Consider the following 24,656-nt stretch of genomic DNA (forward strand, 5'->3'; position numbering starts at 1 on the left):
ACACATAAAAAAAATTACCTTGGAAAGAAATGCAATTTGAGACCATTTTTTTTAAAACAAAAAAAATCAGTGGTTACAGGACCAGAGCTTTTATTTGGATTTTAGATTTCCTCTCATTAAATCTAAAGCAGACTTAATCAGACTTCACATGGACAGACAAACCTTTGTAAAAAAAAATTTTTAGACAACATTGGGACTTGAGGTAAAACAGACAAATCATGGGTCGCACACATAAAACAGTCCGATTTATACCCTTCTGCTCATGCATGGACCAGATACCAATCCAGAACAATAGGAAAATCCCTCAGAATCCAGGCTTGGATTCCATTGGAAATAATGAGAAAATTTTCTCTTCTACCTGAATATTATGTGTAAATGAAAGAAAAAAGAAGAAGCTTAATGAGTTAAATGTTGCCAGAAGGATGGGGACTTTCATTGCTATACGAATTTGCGGAGTAACTTTTATATTATAACTTCCTCCTGAAGGTGTCAGAAAATCAACCCTTTTATTAAAGGCCATGGACCTGATTACAACTAAAAAGCCATCCTGTTTGCTTTATGCATGGAAATGGAACACGAACGCCACATCATTGTGAATCTTTATGTATTCTCCATGTAGTGCAATCCATTGATAAAAACCATGAAATTTTAATAGCTATTGCTCTTTGAAACAAAATCACTAAAGTCCCTGGCAGTTCTTTATAAACGAGTTTTAGTGCATATATCATTACAAGCTAAAGGTTATATCAAGTATTAAACAGAGTATGTGTTCACAATATGTTCCTCAGAAAAAGTATCTATTAAGGAAGGATATAGCAGTTATGATCATGAATTGATCAAAAGGTTACTGGTATATTAACAACCAACAGCAACTGGTTTACAGTTTTATAAACACTTGTAACATCACTTCGAAAAGTACCCCATCAAGCTGTGTTTGCCTCAGAGAGCAATTACAGGCCTGACCTGTTACCCTAACCTTCTGGATCATAGTGTTTGCCTTCGAGAGACCAGGCATGACATTTTACCCAAACCTTCTGGATAACAGTGTTGGCCTTGGAGAGAGCGATTACAGGCGTGAAATTTTAACACTGCCTTCTGGATCACAGTGTTGGCCTTATAGGCGTGACATTTTAACACAGCCTTCTGGATCACAGTGTTGGCCTTATAGACATGACATTTTAACATAGCCTTCTGGATCGCAGTGTTGGCCTTGGAGAGAGCAATTATAGGCTTTACCTGTTACCCAGGCATTTTGGATCATAGTTGTTTGGCTCAGAGAGAGCAATTACAGGCATGACCTGTTATCCTTTCTCTTTTATGAAGAAATATTCACACAAGATAAGTGTTATCCTGTTGAGCATTCAGTGGACATCTGTTTGGAAAGGTGAAAGCGATGCTTGATTTCCATTAAATTGGACTAATGGAGTCAGGACTACAAATGTCAGATATGGAATTTCCATCAAATCAGACTATTGGAGTCAGGACTCCCAATGTCAGATAGGGATTTCAGTTATATCAGACGGATAGAGTCAAGACTCCCAATGTCAGAGAGGGATTTCCATTATATCAGACTGATGGATTCAGGACTCCCAATGTCAAATAGGGATTTCCATTACATCAGACTGATAGAGTCAAGACTCCCAATGTCAGAGAGGGATTTCCATTATATCAGACTGATGGATTCAGGACTCCCAATGTCAAATAGGGATTTCCATTACATCAGACGGATAGAGTCAAGACTCCCAATGTCAGAGAGGGATTTCCATTATATCAGACTGATGGATTCAGGACTCCCAATGTCAGATAGGGATTTCCATTACATCAGACTGATAGAGTCAAGACTCCCAATGTCAAATAGGGATTTCCATTATATCAGACTGATGGATTCAGGACTCTTAATGTCAAATAGCGATAACAATCTTGTATAAAAAAGACTTTTTGCATGTTGATGGTGGTCTTTATGTCAGATATTGAGTATAATTTCAGTGCACAAGTCGTACTGTAATCAGCAAATGAAACTGTAAATATTAACAAGACTCATGTTGACATTCCATTATCACAGTGATGTTCTGTGTCGTCTTGCCTCAGCCATTCAGATAATTTTTCCCATTTTCAGAAAGCTTCATTCAGACACAAGGTAAAGTTTTTTTTAATAGAGCCTTGTTTAGTGATCTCATGGAACCATGTGAGAGTCTGGTTGGACAAGACAAGTTTTTATTCCACTCTGATATACCTACCCTGCTAAACGATGTTGGCCATATTTGAGATCAGATTGCCTTTTTATCATTATCATTGAGAGGAATATAGAGACCAGAAATGTGTTTTCATGGAATTGATGTGTCGCTGTTGGGGAAGGATGATGCATTGTTTGGTTTGACAGTGATTTCAGGGAAGGTCTGTATTGTCCTATGAAATCTCCATGTAGGGAGAATCAGTCAGTTCATATACATCTGTCTTGAAGCTCATATATCCAGCACTGTGAATTTACTATTTTTGAGGGGCCCCGAGTGGCTGAGTGGTCTAAAGCACTCTTCGTTATGGATCACTGCCATCTCACCTCTGTCTGCGTGTGTTCGAGTCAGCCAATGTGGGTATGTGAGAAAGCTTGCCAGTAGCTTCTTGTGGGTCGGTGGTTCTTCCCAGGGTTTTCCCGGTTTCTTCCTCCACCATTAATACTGGCCGCTATACATAGCCTATTGTGTGCTGAAAAATGGCGTTAAACCCCACAACAACAACAACAACTATTTTTGATGGGTTTGGTGTTTAAGATCACATCAACACAAGTGCCATGCTGATCTTATGGTAAGATTTCAACCTGTACTCTTTTGGTCTTGTGTCTGGTCAGTTTACAACTGAGTCATCACAGCTCATATTTATCATGGGGTGCTTACTATCACTATTTATCACAGAACTTGTTGCTGCTTAAAACCATGAGACTCAAGTAATACTGATCCTTCTGTGCCAAACAGTATGATCCCATACTCAAGTAATACTGATCCTTCTGTGCCAAACAGTATGATCCCATACTCAAGCAATACTGATCCTTCTGTGCCAAACAGTATGATCCCATACTCAAGTAATACTGATCCTTCTGTGCCAAACAGTATGATCCCATACTCAAGTAATACTGATCCTTCTGTGCCAAACAGTATGATCCCATACTCAAGCAATACTGATCCTTCTGTGCCAAACAGTATGATCCCATACTCAAGTAATACTGATCCTTCTGTGCCAAACAGTATGATCCCATACTCAAGTAATACTGATCCTTCTGTGCCAAGCAGTATGATCCCATACTCAAGCAATACTGATCCTTCTGTGCCAAACAGTATGATCCCATATTCAAGCAATACTGATCCTTCTGTGCCAAACAGTATGATCCCATACTCAAGTAATACTGATCCTTCTGTGCCAAGCAGTATGATCCCATACTCAAGCAATACTGATCCTTCTGTGCCAAACAGTATGATCCCATATTCAAGCAATACTGATCCTTCTGTGCCAAACAGTATGATCCCATGCTCAAGCAATACTGATCCTTCTGTGCCAAACAGTATGATCCCATACTCAAGCTACAGATTTAAAGTCCAGCTACCATATGTAGCATAGACCCAGATCTGTTGTTGCATAATGTCACAGCAGATCTGAGTCTAAGATGTTTGTTAAGAGAAATAAATAGAACAAACAACATAGACAGACCTATATTTGCCATTGCACAAAGGCATGATGATAGCAGTTATAATAAGTGTTCTGGAATTTAAATGTTCAAAATACCAACACCTTTGAAGTGACTCTGCATATCCAATGATTTGTTTATTGAAAACTTCACATTGTCTCTCACCATTTTTGGTATTTCCCTTTGTATGAAGAAAGCTTTTATATGTCTGAAGCCGATTTCAGTCAGATTAAGAACAAGTGAGTAAGATGGAGTGAAAATGTACTGAATGCCTTGGGTAAGTGACAGTCCTATGGATGCAGATTGTACCAAAACTTCTTGAAATTTCATTTGAAGCCCAAGGAATGGGGCTAGTGGGTAGAGGAGATTTCAGATAACCCCCAAGTTGTTTGACGTGTCTGAGAATTGGCATGTGTGATCTGTGACCCAGGTGTCAACACATATCACACTGGGTCTTCTGGGTCTTGCCTTGTGTCTTTTCCTGTGCCACAAGAGCGTAGCGCCAGGATCACAACATAGAAAATTGTACCCTTACATTTTGAACCCAGATTTATTAAGTCTTAGTAAAGCCATGTTCTCTAGATATATCCTACTGAGTATTCTGATACCCTACTAAAAGCTTTGTTATAGTTGTTTTGATGCTGGCAATTCCATGCATGATTTACATTATGCTGCTTTAAAAATGGTATCAAGTTGACAGGGGAGCTGTTTCTTGACGGGTCTTTGCATACTCATAATTGATAAATATGTAAATGTGTAATTGACTTGTTTGTGTAAATTACAGTTTAGCCCATGTTTTGTATAAAGTGGTTAAAAAAAAACAATCTTACTTACTATAAAGTGAATGATTGACTAATTTTCCACTCATTATACTTTTCCTAATAAGTTTCCATATCTCTGCAGGAAAAGTTGATTACGCTGAGGAGAGTTTCTGGTTGGTCACTAATTTAGAAGTCCACGTTTTCTAAACAGTTGCCATGTGGCTCGATCTTGATAAAAGAGATGAGCTCATTGTTTCATAATGAAAATCAAAGCTCTTTGTTAAATAAATGAATGAGCTATATCTCTCCCATATTGTTCTCTCTTTCTCTCTCTCTCTCATCTAAGTTGGTCATGCAGGATGGTGATTCCAAACAGAAAAAGAGATGAAATCTGTCAGTTTTAAATATGTCAATATGGCTATAAAAACTTTAAAACTGCTATAGGATTATTTCTATATGCATTTTCAACAGTATGATCTCAAGCAGTAGATTATAGCATGAATGTTCAAGATTTTATTTCTGGTTTGTTTGGTTTATTTATTAAATGTTTTATGTGCTTTTATTACATATCCTGTCTTGATGAAAGATGTAAATTAGAAGTGTTTAACTAAACTCCACAGTTGAAAGTCTTAAAACTTTATCAGTCAACATCACTAATTTGCTAGTGATTACCATATATACATGCTCATAAGTCATGCACAACAGCAAACAACAAAGACCCTGATCTGCCATTGCATAAAGAACTGGCAGATCATGGTCTATATTGTTCTACTAATTACCCCTTACAAACTGCATAAACTTAGATCTGCCATTGCATAATGTCACAGCAGATCACAGTATGTGCAGTTTGCAGTTGCACTCGATTTGTAAATAAATATATATGGTAGTTATTTTACGACAAGATTTTATGACTTGCTGATGTTGATTACATTTCTTATAACAGGTAGTATGCAACAACGTTGTTTTCTTAGTGATATTTCACAACAGTAACAGTACCTGTTTATTACAAACCTGGATAATGCTAAATAATTTTTCAACTTCCCTGAATATTGTTTGGTTATTTCTATGTGCTCCTAACCATCCCCTCCTTCCTATCATTGATTTCTTGTAATCATGTTGACCGTAGATGGCACTAACCCGTCCTGCCTGCCATTTTATTTCTTGTAATCATGTTGGCCTTAGATGGCACAATCCCCTCCTGCCGGCCATTTTATTTCATGCAGTTATGTTGACCTTTGATGGCACAAGTAGCACCTGAATTATGAACATCATATATGTGAAGTTAAGTGCAAGCCTTTAATCTGTATACATGCATCATCTTTGTTGTCTTTTAATCTTGTGTAATTGCATACTTGCGTTGACATGTTCATGTTGTACATTTGTGTGTATATGATTTTGTTACTGTAGATGATAGAGCAGTACTAGTGTAGCTGTACTTCTTAGTGAGATGTATGTATGCATGTCCAGCTAATGTGAATATTTTATTACTGACAGAGTCCCATTGAATACCCCAGTATGGTGAGTCCCATTTGAACTGTATGCAATCCCAGTATGCACTTGCTGCTTAAAAAATTGACAAAGTCATAATAAACTCTTTCTTCCCCTTTTGATCATGTGATCCACCTATTTCATGCACGAAGTGCCATATAATCGTCAACCCTTACTACTATCACTACTGCTTTCATTGCTGCTAATACTACCATCATTACTACTGCTGCTACTATCTGTGACCACAACTCTGAAGATGTGGAGAAAAGAGGGGGCAGAAATTATTCTTAAGAACTTTTGAATATCACAGTTGAAAAACTAACTCTTACAGAATCAAGTCTTTTTGCATGAATAAGAATTTATTCACAGAGCATGCAATTTATCAGCAACTTAAGACTTACATCCTTCACTTACTGAACTTTATAAAGATACAGAACAGTTTATAATGAATTTAGTAATTGTCATTAACTAAATGCCATTTTAAAAACTATACCCCATATCTTAATTATAGTTGAATGACATGTGAAATTGGCTGGTGTCAGTTAATATTTATGCTAATTACTTTAAGCCCTGCCCTGACCACACTAATTAGAAAATCATTACTAAAGGCAGAAAGATTGTAATATTTATGAACTTTTAGTTTTAAATAAGTATAAGCTAACTTCCAAATTGGAACTAAATGCAGTTTATACTTTTTACAGTTATCAAATTGACAAAATATATATCTTTATTTGTGGTTCCTTTTCCATTTGCCTCCAACAAGCTAGCCTGTGTTATGTAACACTCTGCAGTCATTCATTCCTGGCAAAACCAGGAAGCCCTTTTATTGATTACAAACTATAGGAGGTGCTGTGTTGTTGTTGTTGTAATGTTTAACGCCATTTTTCAGTACAAGATAGGCTATACATGGCAGCCAGTATAAGTGGTAGAGGAAGAACCCAGGAAAACTCTGGAAAGAAACACCAAGCCACGAGAAGCTACTGGCAAGCTTTCTCACGTACCCATATTGGCCAAGCCTGAAACTTGAACACACACAGACAGAGGTGAGACAGCAGTGATCCATAATGGTGAGCACTTTAGACCACTCGGCCACTCGAGGCCCCCGGAGGTGCTGTGTAATGTTGATTAACATGGTGGAATAATTAATAATTTGTGTGCTGTAAACCTTGTTTGAAAATTTTGTAACCAAATTAAAATCCATGCTCTATTTACCATTGTAAATCATACAACCAGCTATAAACCTTTTGCAGTTGGAAGCACAATATAGACCCAGATCAATTGTCACATAATGTTCCATCAGATCTGGGTCTATGCAGTTTGCTAAGACTAATTAGTACAATAAACAACACAGACCATGATCTGACATTACATAATGTTCCATCAGATATGGGTCTATGTACTTTGCTAAGACGAATCAGTAAAATAAACAACACAGACCCTGATCTGACATTACATAATGTTCCATCAGATCTGGGTCTATGCAGTTTGCTAAGACGAATTAGTAAAATAAACAACACAGACCCTGATCTGACATTACATAATGTTCCATCAGATCTGGGTCTATGCAGTTTATTAAGACTAATTAATGAAACAATCAATACATACCCAGATATGTCATCAAATAATGTATGTTCAGATCTGGGTTTATGCAGTTTTTTTAAGATTGATATATAGAACAAATGACATTGAGCATGATTTACCATCACATAATGTGCCATCGGATCTGGGTTATATAGTTTGTTAAGACTAATCAGCAGAACAAGTGACACGGACCCTGATCAAACATCACACAATGTACTGTCAGATCTGGGGGGTTTAAGATTGTTGTTTAATTGGTAGCGCAAACAACAGAAAACCTGATCTGCCATCTCATATGGCAGATCAGGGTCTGTGTTGTTTGTAGTTGGGTCTGCTTATTATACAAATAAATATGGATTATATTGGAGCTTGAAAATAAGTATGCACACTCACTTTGCAACTGAGCAGATCTATGTTCAGTTCTTTGTTCTTGCATGTTGGTGAATTGCATATTTACATATGCATAACATGCATCCAACATAAAAAGGGTAGACCCAGATTATCTGCTTGCATGTACTTATGAATTCAAGTAGGCGATCGAGTTCTATGCAGTTCCATGTGAAAGGCAACTAAATTTATTATGAAAACATTTAATTTTGTCCAGAATATTTTATTGTTACATTATGGACTAAAACGTGTACATTTTGTGGGAACCATGATTTGTGTCTATCTTCTAAGAGGCTGTCAATAATACCAGCAGAAGATTTAGTTTTGAACCATGACAAAATGAAAAAAATAATTTATGCTAACTTTGAATTGGTTTGAATGGTTATAGTTTATCTCTATAATGCTTAGCAACTCAATAGTATGGCCATGTGTCATGTCATCCATGATACTCCATTAAAGGCTTAGCAACTCAATAGTATGGCCATGTGTCATGTCATCCATGATACTCCATTAAAGGCTTAGCAACTCAATGGCATGGCCATGTGGCATGTCATCCATGATACTCCATTAAAGGCTTAGCAACTCAATAGTATGGCCATGTGGCATGTCATCCATGATACTCCATTAAAGGCTTAGCAACTCAATGGCATGGCCATGTGGCATGTCATCCATGATACTCCATTAAAGGCTTAGCAACTCAATAGTATGGCCATGTGGCATGTCATCCATGATACTCCATTAAAGGCTTAGCAACTCAATGGCATGGCCATGTGGCGTGTCATCCATGATACTCCATTAAAGGCTTAGCAACTCAATGGCATGGCCATGTGTCATGTCATCCATGATACTCCATTAAAGGCTTAGCAACTCAATAGCATGGCCATGTGTCATGTCATCCATGATACTCCATTAAAGGCTTAGCAACTCAATGGCATGGCCATGTGGCGTGTCATCCATGATACTCCATTAAAGGCTTAGCAACTCAATGGTATGGCCATGTGTCATGTCATCCATGATACTCCATTAAAGGCTTAGCAACTCAATAGTATGGCCATGTGTCATGTCATCCATGATACTCCATTAAAGGCTTAGCAACTCAGTGGCATGGCCATGTGTCATGTCATCCATGATACTCCATTAAAGGCTTAGCAACTCAATGTAATGGCCATCTGTCATGTCATCCATGATACTTCATTAAAGGCTTAACAACTCAGTGGCATGGCCATGTGTCTTGTCATTCATGATACTCCATTAAAGGCTTAGCAACTCAGTGGCATGGCCATGTGGCATGTCATCCATGATACACCATTAAAGGCTTAACAACCCAATAGTATGGCCATGTGGCATGTCATCCATGATACACCATTAGAGCATCAATGTGTGCTTGTTACCACTTAGGAAGCAATTTTGTTTTTATCCAAATTTGATCAGATTTAAAATATGATTTATATCGTTAACTTTTCAGACAAGTTAGAGATGTTATCTGTTGACCAAGCTTATTATCACTGAAATCCAAATATCTAATCTGATTTTGATCAAACTTGGAATGTATACCTGTATCATCATGAGATCAGATTTTATAATGAGGCAAGATGCACAGATATTGAGATTGTCTTGCATCTGCTTGGCTGAACTTTGAGCAATGAAGTCTAGATTAAATTTGGTTTGTAAGGCCATACCAAAATAGTGTGTTTCAGGTCAGCTGACCATCCATTTCTCATCGCAAACCCTAGTACTCTTCCCACCAGAAACACATAGTTTTTTGTTTGGCCTAAGTTTATACAATCAAGATCTTTGTTGAGGCTGATTATGGGTGACAGCTGTGCAAATAAATGAAATGATCTTGCATCTGACTGGTTCAGCATCTGAGTACTCTAGAGGCTTTGCTCAGATTTAGTATGTAAGCTTATAAATATTATAAAGATCTTTTGAGCTTGATTATGGTCCTAAAAATGATTGACTGAAACTATGAACACTCTAGAGGCCATATATTTTGTATGCAAGTTTATATTACTGTGATCTCAAATGACTTTCATGATGAGCAACATTGATGCATATTAATGAAGTGTTCTTGCATCTGATTGGCTGAGTTTGTTGAACACTCAAGAGGCCTTTTTTTGTTGGTCAGATTTTGTATGCTGTATTGTTAAAATCTCAGATAATCTGCAATATGATATATCATTTTGCAATGAAAATATATCAGTATTTCAGGTACAGCTTTCCCTCATTATACCACAGTAGCTGGGGTTCATTACCACTGATCACATTATGTGCTGAACCACACTATACCAAGAACCATGGTATCTATGCAATTACATTATATTGAGAATAGCATAATAATCAGAACTATGGTATGGACTAATGAATAGAAGAAATGTTCTGTGCATAATGCTGTGGGAGATCAGGGTCTGTGTTGTTTTCAGCTGGACCTGACTGAAAAGTAAGTATATGGTAAATGTTATATGAAATGTCTTCCATCTGCACATTACTTTAATTCCTTGCCTGGCTTATGTCAAGAAATGTTATGCATCCATTCTAGTGTATTCCATCTATATAAAAATATTTTGCAATGTGTAACACAATACATATACTTGCTTATGAGTTAATAATGAGCAATGCAAAATCAGACAAGCTTCTGCAGTTCTACGGCTTAAATATTTGAAAAATGTAATTGTTTAATACACTTGGTAAATAATGGAGCATTTGTGTCTTTACATTTACCCTTATTTCAATCCCTCTTACATATATTCTGTAGAAAACAAATTTTTACAGACTTCATGTCTGACTTATTTGTTGGCCAAAGAGAAAATCATGACACTTGATATGAGAAGTCTGCATTTACGTAGAATTAATACAGTGCTCCCTTATTACAGTGTTCTCCAATGGAGTTATAGAATATACTACATTATTGTCAGACTGCCTCATTATGAAGTACTTGATGTATTTAATCTATATAACACAGCACTCCCTCATTATAACTGTCCATGAGCATATTGCCATTTTAGTGAGATTTCTAAAATGATGTGCTTAATTTAATCTGCACAATACTATATTATTTCATTATATTACCTCATTATATTACTCTCCATGGGAGGCAGGGCATAATGCCTTATAACGATCTCACCTTACAATGAAGTACTTGATAAATATAATTGGGTTACTGTACCCACCTTTTAACATGAACTGTGGTATACTGAAGGGCCATATGGTGAGGGAGTCCTGTACTTTGTGAATGACTTTGTCTTTTGCTTTATACAGTTTGAAACTCTAAATCCCAATTTCAGCTCTTTAAGAACTGTGTTGGAATCGTGGAAATTTGTAGGAATGTAAATGTATGTCTCAAATTGGGTTACAGCCTCTGGTTATGATATTCTGTTTGTCTGCTTGTTCAAGATGAGTGGTAAGTTGGGACAAGCAAGTTTCTTTTGTATTAACATAACAAAATTATTGTCAAATTAATTTCTTTTGTCCTGTAATACCAGTGGTGTAAGGGTTTAAAGTTTACAGTAAATCTGCATTATGTAGATGTTTCATGGAACAATGCCAGTCAACTGACTTGCAATTAGTACTGAAATTGGTCTAGGTGGGGCTGAGTTAATTGCTACAGTCTGGTACATTTTTCACAAAGGTGATTTGTCCACAGATTGAAATGAAAACATTATAGAAGGACAGAGTTAAATCCAGTTCAAACTAGCAGTAATTTTCACCTCAAATTTAAAACAAGGTTAACAGTTGACTGTTCAATCCGTTGTTTCTGGTAAAGATTACATACTACATGTACTTGATTATAAGACACCTTTTATTTTCTTTCTAAGGGCAGCAGAAAGATAATATTTCTTTGATCCTCTTATAAATCAAGATGTACTTTGCAAAACTAATCTGTCTATAAGGGTGACTTCTTGTCAGTTGATGTCGCACATCAGAAAAATAAAAAGCTGAACTGGATAGATGGATGGATGGATGGATTGGAATAATAAACTAGATAGATGGATGGATTGGAATAATACACTAGATAGATAGATGGATGGATTGGAATAATAAACTGGATGGATGGTGTGTATGTGTGTGATTTGGATTTTTAACGTAGCTTTAACAATTTTTCAGTCATATTGCTGTGATGTCTGCAGTTTTACAGTTAATAGTGATGTCTATTACTGGGGCAGCATGCCGCAGACATGTAGCATGATGTCCCACACAGTCACATTATTCTGACACCAGGCCGACCAGTCCTAACACTAACCTCTTAATGCTGAGTGCCAAGCGAGGTAGCTGTTAGTACCATTTTTGTAAGTCTTTGGTATGACTTGACCGGGGATCGAACCCATAACCTCCCGCATCCGAGGCGGATGCTCTAACTACTAGGCCACCAGATAAACCAGATAGATAGATGGATGGATTGGAATAATAAACTGGATAGATGGATGGATGGATTGGAATAATAAACTTGATGGATGGATGGATGGATTGGAATAATAAATTAGATGGATGGATGGATTGGAATAATAAACTGGATAGATGGATGGATGGATGGATTGGAATAATAAACTGGATGGATGGATGGATTGGAATAATACACTGGATAGATGGATTGGAATAATAAACTAGATGGATGGATGGATTGGAATAATACACTGGATAGATGGATTGGAATAATAAACTAGATGGATGGATGGATTGGAATAATACACTGGATAGATGGATTGGAATAATAAACTAGATGGATGGATGGATTGGAATAATACACTGGATAGATGGATTGGAATAATAAACTAGATGGATGGATGGATTGGAATAATAAACTGGATAGATGGATGGATGGATGGATTGGAATAATAAACTGGATAGATGGATGGATGGATTGGAATAATACACTGGATAGATGGATTGGAATAATAAACTAGATGGATGGATGGATTGGAATAATAAACTAGATGGATGGATGGATTGGAATAATACACTGGATAGATGGATGGATGGATTGATGGATTGGAATAATAAACTAGACGGATGGATGGATTGGAATAATACACTGGATAGATGGATGGATGGATTGGAATAATAAATTAGATGGATGGATGGATGGATTGGAATAATAAATTAGATAGATGGATGGATGGATTGGAATAATAAACTAGATGGATGGATGGATTGGAATAATACACTGGATAGATGGATGGATGGATTGGAATAATACACTGGATGGATGGATGGATTGGAATAATAAACTAGATGGATGGATGGATTGGACTAATAAACTAGATGGATGGATGGATTGGAATAATACACTGGATAGATGGATGGATGGATTGATGGATTGGAATAATAAACTAGACGGATGGATGGATTGGAATAATACACTGGATGGATGGATGGATGGATTGGAATAATAAATTAGATGGATGGATGGATGGATTGGAATAATAAATTAGATGGATGGATGGATTGGAATAATAAACTAGATGGATGGATGGATTGGAATAATACACTGGATAGATGGATGGATGGATTGGAATAATAAACTGGATAGATGGATGGATGGATTGGAATAATACACTGGATAGATGGATGGATTGGAATAATAAACTAGATGGATGGATGGATTGGAATAATAGACTGGATGGATGGATGGATTGAAATAATAAACTAGATGGATGGATGGATTGGAATAATAAACTGGATGGATGGATGGATTGGAATAATAAACTAGATGGATGGATGGATTGGAATAATAAACTGAATGGATGGATGGATTGGAATAATAAACTAGATGGATGGATGGATTGGAATAATAAACTAGATGGATGGATGGATTGGAATAATAAACTGGATGGATGGATGGATTGGAATAATAAACTAGATGGATGGATGGATTGGAATAATAGACTGGATGGATGGATGGATTGAAATAATAAACTAGATGGATGGATGGATTGGAATAATAAACTGGATGGATGGATGGATTGGAATAATAAACTAGATGGATGGATGGATTGGAATAATAAACTGAATGGATGGATGGATTGGAATAATAAACTAGATGGATGGATGGATTGGAATAATAAACTAGATGGATGGATGGATTGGAATAATAAACTAGATGGATGGATGGATTGGAATAATAAACTGAATGGATGGATGGATTGGAATAATAAACTGAATGGATGGATGGATTGGAATAATAAACTAGATGGATGGATGGATTGGAATAATAAACTGAATGGATGGATGGATTGGAATAATAAACTGAATGGATGGATGGATTGGAATAATAAACTAGATGGATGGATGGATTGGAATAATAAACTGAATGGATGGATGGATTGGAATAATAAACTAGATGGATGGATGGATTGGAATAATAAACTAGATGGATGGATGGATTGGAATAATAAACTAGATGGATGGATGGATTGGAATAATAAACTGAATGGATGGATGGATTGGAATAATAAACTAGATGGATGGATGGATTGGAATAATAAACTAGATGGATGGATGGATTGGAATAATAAACTAGACGGATGGATGGATTGGAATAATACACTGGATGGATGGATTGGAATAATAAACTGAATGGATGGATGGATTGGAATAATAAACTAGATGGATGGATGGATTGGAATAATAAACTAGATGGATGGATGGATTGGAATAATAAACTAGATGGATGGATGGATTGGAATAATAGACTAGATGGATGGATGGATTGGAATAATAGACTAGATGGATGGATGGATTGGAATAATAGACTAGATGGATGGATGGATTGGAATAATAAACTGAATGGATGGATGGATTGGAATAATAAACTAGATGGATGGATGGATTGGAATAATAAACTAGATGGATGGATGGATTGGAATAATAAACTGGATAGATGGATGGATGGATTGGAATAATAAACTAGATGGATGGATGGATGGATGGATTGGAATAATACACTAGATGGATGGATGGATTGGAATAATACACTAGATGGATGGATGGATTGGAATAATAAACTAGATGGATGGATGGATTGGAATAATAAACTGAATGGATGGATAATAATAATAAACTGGATAGATAGTAGCTCAAAATGATCCAATTCACAATATCCCATAATATGTTAACTTCATATGTCTTTCAAATAAATAGAGGAAGTAAAGTCCACACTTTAACAATATGATATAAATGTACATGTCATCTGGTACAAAGCCCAGAATTCATTCTAATTGTCAGAGAGATCATATAAAGTTTGAAATCCTTCATCATTGTCTGTTGTTGTAGACATTGGCTGATTCTGATTTGTCTTTACCACCATTTACAGGTGCTTTTGTGAGACACAGCTTCAGCTCTGTGACACTTCAATAATTCAACCTGTGAAATCTGTTAAAGAACGCAATTGAACAGGTGTCAAATTGCGGCATGATCAGAGGGAGTTCAGATAAGGACTTGGTATCAAATTCACGGCTCCATCAAACTGGAAAACCAAGTACTTGATTGAGAAGATGTATCAGAATTGATCAAAAGGATTTTCAGCCGATAATACAAACTCGGTGCTGCCTTTATAAGTCGAAGGTTTATCACTCCAGTTGCACTAGCAGACAGCTTCAGAATGTCACTTGGGAATTAAATCAGGAAAACACTAATATAAATCAAAACAAAACTTTTTTTGCATCGGCAGAAACTGTGTTTATATGGCAATGCACAAAATACCAATACAATAACTTTACCTTCAATGACACCCACTATCTACAGATTGGTGGAACTGCAGTGGGAACTATAGTAACCCCATCATATGCAAATATTTTTATGGGAAATCTTGAACGGAAAATGGTATAGTCAGCACCTTATAAACTTTACATTTATCTAAGGTTTATTGATCTTATCTTTATGATATGGATTGGTTTAGGGATCAAATTAAATAAATTCCAAGTGAGAATAAAAGAACACCTGAGGGATATCCGTAATCATAAGGATTCCTCAGTGTCTAAGCATTTGAATTTATCTGACCACAACATTGCTTGTGTTAAATATCAGAGAACAGAAATTATGAAATCTGATCCAGAGCTCTCGAGTAGCACTATTTTCAGGAAAGAACTTTATAGGATATACCATTGACATACTCTACAGCTGGTAGGGATTAACATCTCAGTTTAAATGGGAGTGCAAGCATTTTTAACTACAAGTACAGGTTGTTTGGACTTGCTGCTAAATGGAAGCAATATGCTTAACATCAAACACTCACATTGTACAGCATTTATGGGTACTTGTGGTGGGTAATACTTAATCTAATGTTTTCAGATTAAAATGCAATTAAATGGACAAACACAATGAATACCATATATGCATTTCTGGATGGATATAGTGGCATGAAACAAAAACTGAACTGAGAGTATTTTGTACATGTTACAGAAATCTAGAGTTTCCAATATTACCCCAGCATGTCTTATAAGATGACCCCTACTTTGCATAAATTGAACTTTCCAAAAAACTCGTGTAGAGTTGATGTAGTAAATCTTTGTTAGACTTGATTAGCTTTCAGAATCAGTGGTGACGTTAGAGTTTAAGGTGACCAGGGGCAGCATTTCTTAGTGGTGCCCTTACTTTGCTACAGAGAACACCTGGATGGTAATACTTTGAGAACTACATAGTATGAAATACATTCTTAGGTTATACATATCATAATACATTATACATATTGTATATACTTCTTTATAAGATAAGTCCAGCTGCAAACTGCACAGACCCAGATCTACCATCGCTTAATGCAATGGCAGATCTGGGTCTGTGCAGTTTGTTAGGACTAATCATTGGAACAAACAGCACAGACCTAGATCTGACATCTCATAATGTGCTGGCAGATCTGGATCTATGTGGTTTGTGAGGAATAATCAGTAGAACAAACAACATAGACCCTGTTTTGCAAGCAGGTCAGGATCTATGTTGTTTGCAGTTGGACTCGACTTATAAGGGAGTACATATGGTATAATATTACTACATATAATAAAAAAAATGGGACCCCTGATCATACCCATCAAGGAATCCTGTTGTTATAAACCTTACATTGAGGGACTGCTGTATAGGGTGGCTCCCAAAATGGATGTTTGTGCATGATACTACCAAAAGTTGGTTAAGATTTCGATAAACATCATTACATTTAGTAATTTTCTCACTTTTCTGATTTGTTGCAGATGCAATAGAAGGCAACGCAGCGTTGTTTACAGAAGAACTTCCAACAGCTGAACAGGCGTCACCATCATGCATTGTTTGTTTGCCACATTATATTTTTTTCAAGCATGAATTTGGAGCAGGTGTGAGTCTCATAATAATTGGAACTTTTTTTCTGTTGTTATATCCCTTGATGACATAGTAATATATCTAACCACATAACAACAAATTTCCCTCAAGATTTGTGTAGTTCAGGTATTGTTTTTTGAATCAGTCATCTGGACTGGTCAACCCTGGAGACATCCCAGAATTAATAACTATTACAGCCTTTTTTAAAATCATCTCACAAAAAAGGGGCAGGGAGGTAAATGCAGTACTGTATATAATTGCATGTAAGTCACATACAACTGGAAAAGCAACCCTTATCTGCCATCACATAATGCGCCAGCAGATCAGGATCTTTATTGTGTTCTACTGATTAGACCTGACAAACTACATTGACACAGATATGTCAGTGCACAATAGATCAGCAGATCAAGGTCTGTGTTGTTTGCATTTGGGTCCAACATGAGTATATATGGTTATAATAATGTATTAGCATACATACAGTTTATATTCACTTTTAAGTCAAGTCAGACTGCAAATGACAAAGATCATGATCTGCCATAACATAATGCACATGCAGATCAGGGTCAGTGCTGTTCTACTGATTATTCCTAAGAAACTGCACAGACCCTGATCTGCCATCACATAACGCCGTGGCAGATCTGATCCTCGCAATTTGCAGATTGACTTGACTTACAAGTATGTATGGTAGGTTTTCAAATTGGTGACTGAGTGAAGATTTCTGAGCAAATAGGTGGACCATTTTGTTAGAGCATATATGATTAAGAGGGAAATTACAGTTTGTTGAAAAAATCCACTTATCACAGAAATTAAATTAGTAGAAATAATATTTATGGGAGCTTTAAAATACCAAACTTGTCACTTGTATTTATTTTCTGTTGAACTTATTTGAATTTTGTTCAGTTGAATTTTCTGCTTTTTTATACAGTAGTCACTCATTCTGAGATCTCATCATCCAATCACCAGTTCTTACCAGAGCTTTTGATTTTCAGAAATATCAGTTTAATTAAAACAGTCATGATCTCTTGTTTCAGTTGATTGATAAAAGTAGTTTATATGCATTAGTTAATGATTTGAAAAAATAAAATGAGCTGCACCTATGGTTTGCCCATGTTTTGCATGGACCTCAAAGTGGGTACCTCCTGCCCACAAACATTGCAGGAGGCTGTTTAGTGGATGAGAAAGGTCTGTGTGCAGTACAAGGGCAGTCTGTGTGCAGGTAGAAGGCAGATCTGACTTCGTTAAAATGTAGGCAGAGATTTTATGAAGTTTGTTGCAAACTTCAAACTAATCTGGGAAATGCTCATTTTTCTCTCTTTTTTTTCATCTTGAAATTAGAATGCCTTAATATTACAAATGCCATAACATTACCGATGTCAGCTGCATGGAATAGTAACATTAGTATATCAATTACTATATCTATATTTTACAAGTTGATGTTGCTTATTTTTTTATATTTTATATTCTGCTGAACCTGTTATGGTCATACATTTGGTAAAATCTGAGATTTTGGGTTTTATTATTTTTTTGTCTTGGTTAATAATGCTACCAAGGTTGTGGATAGAAAATAGGTCACATCAGAGAATATGTAGAAAGGTCACAAGTAGTAGTCATGTATGGACCTTAAAAAGTAGACAACATATAAGTGACCAGTGAAATTAGCATAATTGGCAGACCTATTTACATGGTGATTTTCTGCATAGACAACAAGTAGGCAGTTGACTTCAGCATCAATAGCCAAGGAAGAAGGATCTATCAAAAGAAGCCATCACATTGACAATCCATGAAATTTGCATTATAGGCACACCTTGCATGATAGTGTTCGATACACCACAAGCTGCCTTCATTATCCATAGGCAAATAATAGTGTTTTTCCATAGGCAGCTCCTTTTATTTTTCTATGAAGACAGTTCCTATTTTAAAAAATTTTTTTCTGTTTCTGTTCTTCAGATAGACTAGCTTGTTTAGAGTATTAATTGTACTCAGTTAAAAAAATGGAGTATTAATTGTACTCATTATAAAGAATGGATGATTTGGAGATTATGGAAAGGGTCCTGTCCCACTGGAGATGTTATTGTTTATATGGTCTTTTTATTTATGGTTTGTAGCATCCACAAAAAATTAAAAAAAACAATGCGTACTCTTTGAGAAATGGTACAATAATGGGCCTTGTGATACGACAAAATATAATTGAACACAAATTTTAGCTGTGCTGGTCATAAACCCAGGTAACCTGTCATCCATCTTGTTCTCTCATTGTCCATCAGTTAGAACAAGTGTTACTGTTAATCCTCCTTAAGAAGGAATGCCATGAAACTTCGTCCTAAATGAAAATGATATCACTATTACTACAGAACAGATGGTCATACCCACAGTAAGGTTTCACTCAAAATGTTTACTTCAGTTGGTCCTAAATGAAAATGATCTCACTATTACTACAGAACAGATGGTCATACTTCAGTTGGTCCTAAATGAAAATGATCTCACTATTACTACAGAACAGATGGTCATATTCACAGTAGGATTTCACTTAAAATGTCAACTTCAATTGGTCCTAAATGAAAATGATATCACTATTACTACAGAACAGATGGTCATACTCACAGTAAGGTTTCACTCAAAATGTCTACTTCATTTGGTCCTAAATGAAAATGAGGTCACTATTACTACAGAACAGATGGTCATACCCACAGTAAGGTATCACTCAAAATGTCTACTTCAATTGGTCCTAAATGAAAATGAGGTCACTATTACTACAGAACAGATGGTCATACCCACAGTAAGGTTTCACTCAAAATGTCTACTTCAATTGGTCCTAAATGAAAATGAGGTCACTATTACTACAGAACAGATGGTCATACCCACAGTAAGGTTTCACTCAAAATGTCTACTTCAGTTGGTCCTAAATGAAAATGATATCACTATTACTACAGAACAGATGGTCATACTCAGAGTAAGGTTTCACTCAAAATGTCTACTTCAATTGGTCCTAAATGAAAATGAGGTCACTATTACTACAGAACAGATGGTCATATTCACATTAGGATTTCACTTAAAATGTCTACTTCGGTTTTTCCTAAATGAAAATGGCATCAGTATCACATCTAGCATAGTGGCCATTGTGAAAATTTGTCACAGCTTATAAAGGGATTGTACAACTGATATGAGGTTTTCTCTGAAAGATTGTTTATGATGTCATTTTTTTGCTGATTGATGTCAAATTGGTCCTTAAAGAAAATTTGGCTATTTGGACATATAGTTTAGCCACATATGGCGGCAAGCTTTAAATCCTGTTATCACTACTTCTTCTGAATGGATCTTCACATCAACATGGGTTTTTCACTTAAAGACTTCTTTATATATATGGGTGGTCCTGCTTGAAAATAGTGACAAGTAAACATCTAAATTACCATCTGGTATTGCTGCCCATAGTTGAGGTGAAATGAGGTTTCAACCAGAAGACTCTCTGATTTATATAATTGGTCACTCAGGAATATTATGCCATTCAGAACTCCAGGCCATCCTCAAACTTTATTTTTTACTGCTGGATGTGAACTGAATGTCATATTTACTTGAGCTTTTCACTTAAAGGTATCCTATGAGATCTAGTTTGTCCTAAATGCAAATGGTGTTGATCATACAAGGTGGTGCCATCTTGGAAATCATTACTACTGCTCTTGAAAGAGGTCATATCTGTATGATTTTTTTTGTTAAAACACTTATTACGACATGTTGCTATTAAAAGGATCAAGAATTACATTGGAGAATGTTATTGCTGATCAGATCACTAGTATAGTAGAAAATTATCACTACTACTTATCTTGAAAGTATGGTCATACCAGTATGGGTTTTTGTTAAAACACTTCTTAATGTATGTAGTTGGTCATGATTAATATTAAACAAACAATTTGGTTAAAGCTGCTCTGCAGAGTGTGCCCTTTTTGGTTGCAGCTGGATATAGTGTATGGCAGTCTAATTTTGCAAATTTAAGTGGATTGCTGCAAAACTTAGAATTTTTTATGGTTATTACCGGAAGATTTGCTTGTTGACAAGACTTTGTGCTTTCACTATTTCAGAATAATTATGCATCTTTTTGTAGCTGTAGATCCAACTTTCATGGGATACAGGGTGGTGGTATATTTGCATCAACAAATCACTCACCATTCCTCTAGTTTTCTTTTTCGCGTTTTGAAGTAACTTCTTACTCACAGTCTTCAAGCCTTTCAAATATATCAAAGTATAAAAGGACATTAAAAATGGGCTTGTTATGGATTCCTATAAATTCTATTCAGCCACTGTCAGTCCCTACGAGGGCATTTTGTCAATAAACTGGACACTAATTCAGAAATTTTGCCATTAAACCAGATATGCAGTTTTACTAATGAGCTTGCTTATAATTTACTTTCTGGCATATATATATCAATCAATATTACATGGTCTCAAAGTAATTTGCTTACATGATAGTTTGGTTTACCCATTTTATTTTAATGCAGTAGACTTGAATAAAGAAGGGCAGATGAAGAGATCATTTAATAGACAAATCAGCCTCATTCAAGTTTATTTAAATGTCATCTCACTATGTTGCGGCTGTTGTTATGTTGTCTTATGTTGATTTTTATTATGTAATTTGTTCAGTAAGAGTGAACAGTACAAGACTTGCTATTTTGAGCTATTTTTTTTTACTGTTAGGATTTATGTTAAAGGAAGGTAACTCTGATTATATATGTAATTGATGCACATGTGTGGTGATTGGAGAAGTATGCTTTCATGGGCAGCTAAATGGCAACAGACTTCATTTGCTCACTAGTTGTACAAGAAATTTACTTTCATGGGACTACTGTTATTTTGCTATAAGGCGAAGGGGATTTTCCCACCTCTCAAACCTTGTGTCATCATCCTCATTTCTTTTGGGAGTCAAATGGAAAGACTCTGTGCTGTCTGCTGGTAACTTCATCTAGTCTTCTAGCATCTAAGGAGTTGACTAGTCAATGGATATAGTTAGCTATGGATATAGTTAGCTATGGATATATTTAGCTGCAGTCTGCCATGACCTTTCCTGATGCTTGATGTCTTTTAATTCCTATCCTTTCACCTTTAGTTTAACATGTCTGATTCCATAATGAATTTGACTATGCTGTAGCTTGGTAAAGCATATATTACTTGTGAGGAGACTGGCCTTGTTGAACAAAAATCTGTCTAATATGTACAAGAGATCATCCATTTACGTACTCGTTCTCGATCACCTTCACTCGTTGACTTTTATCAGGCATTTAAATTGACACGTTTCTAATTTGGTAACATTTAAGAGTACAATAACAATGTTTTTTGAAATTTAACAAGTATTTGATATATTAAATATGGTGTGTGCATTGTTTAAATTTAAGAAACTGATTGTTGGGCTTGTATCAAAAAATATCAAGCTGTGGGAGAACAAAGCAATCAGTTAATGTTAGTTTTTGCTGCATGTTGTGAACCGTACAAAGTAGTGACTGTAAATAAAGAGGCCTCAAGTTGTCGACAATCATGATCACCATTCTGTATTAAATTACAATATTGTTTATTTTCTTTGCATATTATCCTCATAGTACATGTAATTAATGATAGAATTTTCATCATTAATCTGTACTGTTATCATGTATTATGTTAATTATAATGAAAAAATTGTTCCCCTAAATATTTTTGGGTGTAATCAGAGTGTTTAGAAGTTCCTGGAGATGCCATTTTAAAATCGTTCATTTATAACATCAGTATCAAATATTGCACATCACAACATCTGGAATATTACACATGGATTACACTGGACAACAAATTTTTACAAAAGTCATGTTACTGAAATAAAATTAGTCAATTCTTATCAATTTTTATGTGCTGAACACGAATATGACAGTCAAATTGCAAAATTGGCTCTAGTTTTTTTGTAATCTGCAAGAAATTAATGTTTACATAACGAAATGCATTCCAATAGTAAAAGGTCAACTGTAATAGCCTACCTATAAAAAATCAAGTCATTGACTACATCTTAGATTTCTTCGCCTGTCTCTTGTACAGCTGTTCGGGAGCATCTCTGAGGAGTGTCCAGCAGTAGTCAGCCAGCATTGTAGTGGACCATTTTCCCTGGTATCTTTGTTCCATTGTTGCGATATCTTGATGAAAACGTTCGCCGTGTTCATCACTAACAATACCACAGTTGCTAGGAAAGAAATCCAAATGGGAATGAAGGAAGTGAATCTTTAGAGACATATTGCAGCCAAGTTTCTTATACTTCATCAACATGTCTTCTACTAGTTCCTTATAGTTTTCTGCCCTAACATTTCCGAGGAAGTTTGTAGAAACTAGGCGAAAAGCATTCCATGCTTGTTTCGCGTCACCTTCCAGCAAGTTGTTGAACCGGTCATCTTTGAAAAGCTCTCGAACCTGAGGACCCACAAAAACTCCCTCTTTAATCTTTGCTTCGCTGAGTCGAGGGAATTTTTCATGCAGGTATCGGAATGCTGGCAAAGTCCGGTCAGTGGCTTTCACGAAGTTCTTCATCAAACCTAGTTTGATGTGAAGGGGTGGTAGCAAGATTTTCTGAGCCTCAACCAGAGCTGGGTGTTGGATATTCTTCTCTCCAATGGCTACATTCTGCCTGTGAGTCCATTCCTTCCTCATGTAGTGCATTTCCCTTGCTCGGCTATCCCACTCGCATAAGAAACACATGTATTTTGTATATCCTTGCTGCAGTCCCATTAAAAGGGCAACTACCTTCAAATCACCACAGAGGTGCCAGCTGTACTTGTTATACTCAATGGAATTCAGTAGCTGCCTTAAGTTATCGTATGTCTCTTTCATGTGGACAGCATACGCTACTGGAATAGATGGAAGAATGTTTCCATTGTGCAAAAGCACAGCCTTGAGACTCAGTTTCGAAGAGTCCACAAATAGTCTCCATTCTTGTGGGTCATGAGTGATTTTTAAAGCATTCATGAGGCCCTTAATATCGGAACAGAATATCAGATTACTTTCCTTTCTGAAGAAAGGCTCCAATTGCTGGTGGCGCTTTCGATATGCAGTAATTGTGACATCTTCTTCTAGAAGATTCCATTGTTGGAGTCTTGATCCTAGCAATTCTGCCTTGTTCTTTGATAAGTCCAAATCACGAATCAGGTCATTTAGTTCTTCCTGTGTTATTCTGTGTGGGGTTGATGATGCACCACAGTGAAAATCTGGATCACTGCATGCTGATGGACTAGGAGAAGAACAGGTCGACTCACCTTTGTCTTCGTCAGATGAATCAAGAGAATATTCTGCTGGAGGTTCTGGAATAGGAAGTCCCTCACCATGTGGAACTGGTCTCAATGCAGACGGAATGTTCGGGTAGACTATTCTCGACTTCTTTCGCTTCGTTATTCCGCCGGAAAGAGGAGGAACCAAGCAGAAGTAACAGTCATTTAGGTGGTTGCTTGGCTCTCTCCACACCATTGGGACTGCAAACGGCATTGATGACC

At 36.3% G+C, this 24,656-nt stretch overlaps 1 protein-coding gene across 4 annotated transcripts in view; it reads left to right on the forward strand.

Annotated features, from left to right (window-relative positions):
• The window catches only part of LOC149780075 (1-phosphatidylinositol 4,5-bisphosphate phosphodiesterase gamma-1-like), a 209,858-nt gene extending 186,890 nt beyond the window's left edge, over positions 1-22,968 (forward strand). For 3 of the 4 annotated variants that reach the window (XM_089936830.1, XM_089936832.1, XM_089936831.1), the window contains exon 34: positions 17,067-22,968. In XM_089936830.1, coding sequence (XP_089792956.1) covers positions 17,067-17,118 — 52 coding nt within the window. In that variant the 3' untranslated portion in view covers positions 17,119-22,968. Of the gene's footprint in view, positions 1-5,931; positions 5,956-17,066 lie in introns of all 4 variants that reach the window. The other variant, XM_089936833.1, reaches the window with a different exon arrangement.
• The last annotated feature ends 1,688 nt before the right edge of the window (positions 22,969-24,656 follow it).

The sequence above is a fragment of the Sinohyriopsis cumingii genome, chromosome 16, assembly GCF_028554795.1.
Source record: "Sinohyriopsis cumingii isolate HCF-2022 chromosome 16, ASM2855479v2, whole genome shotgun sequence".
NCBI lineage: Eukaryota > Metazoa > Mollusca > Bivalvia > Unionida > Unionidae > Sinohyriopsis > Sinohyriopsis cumingii.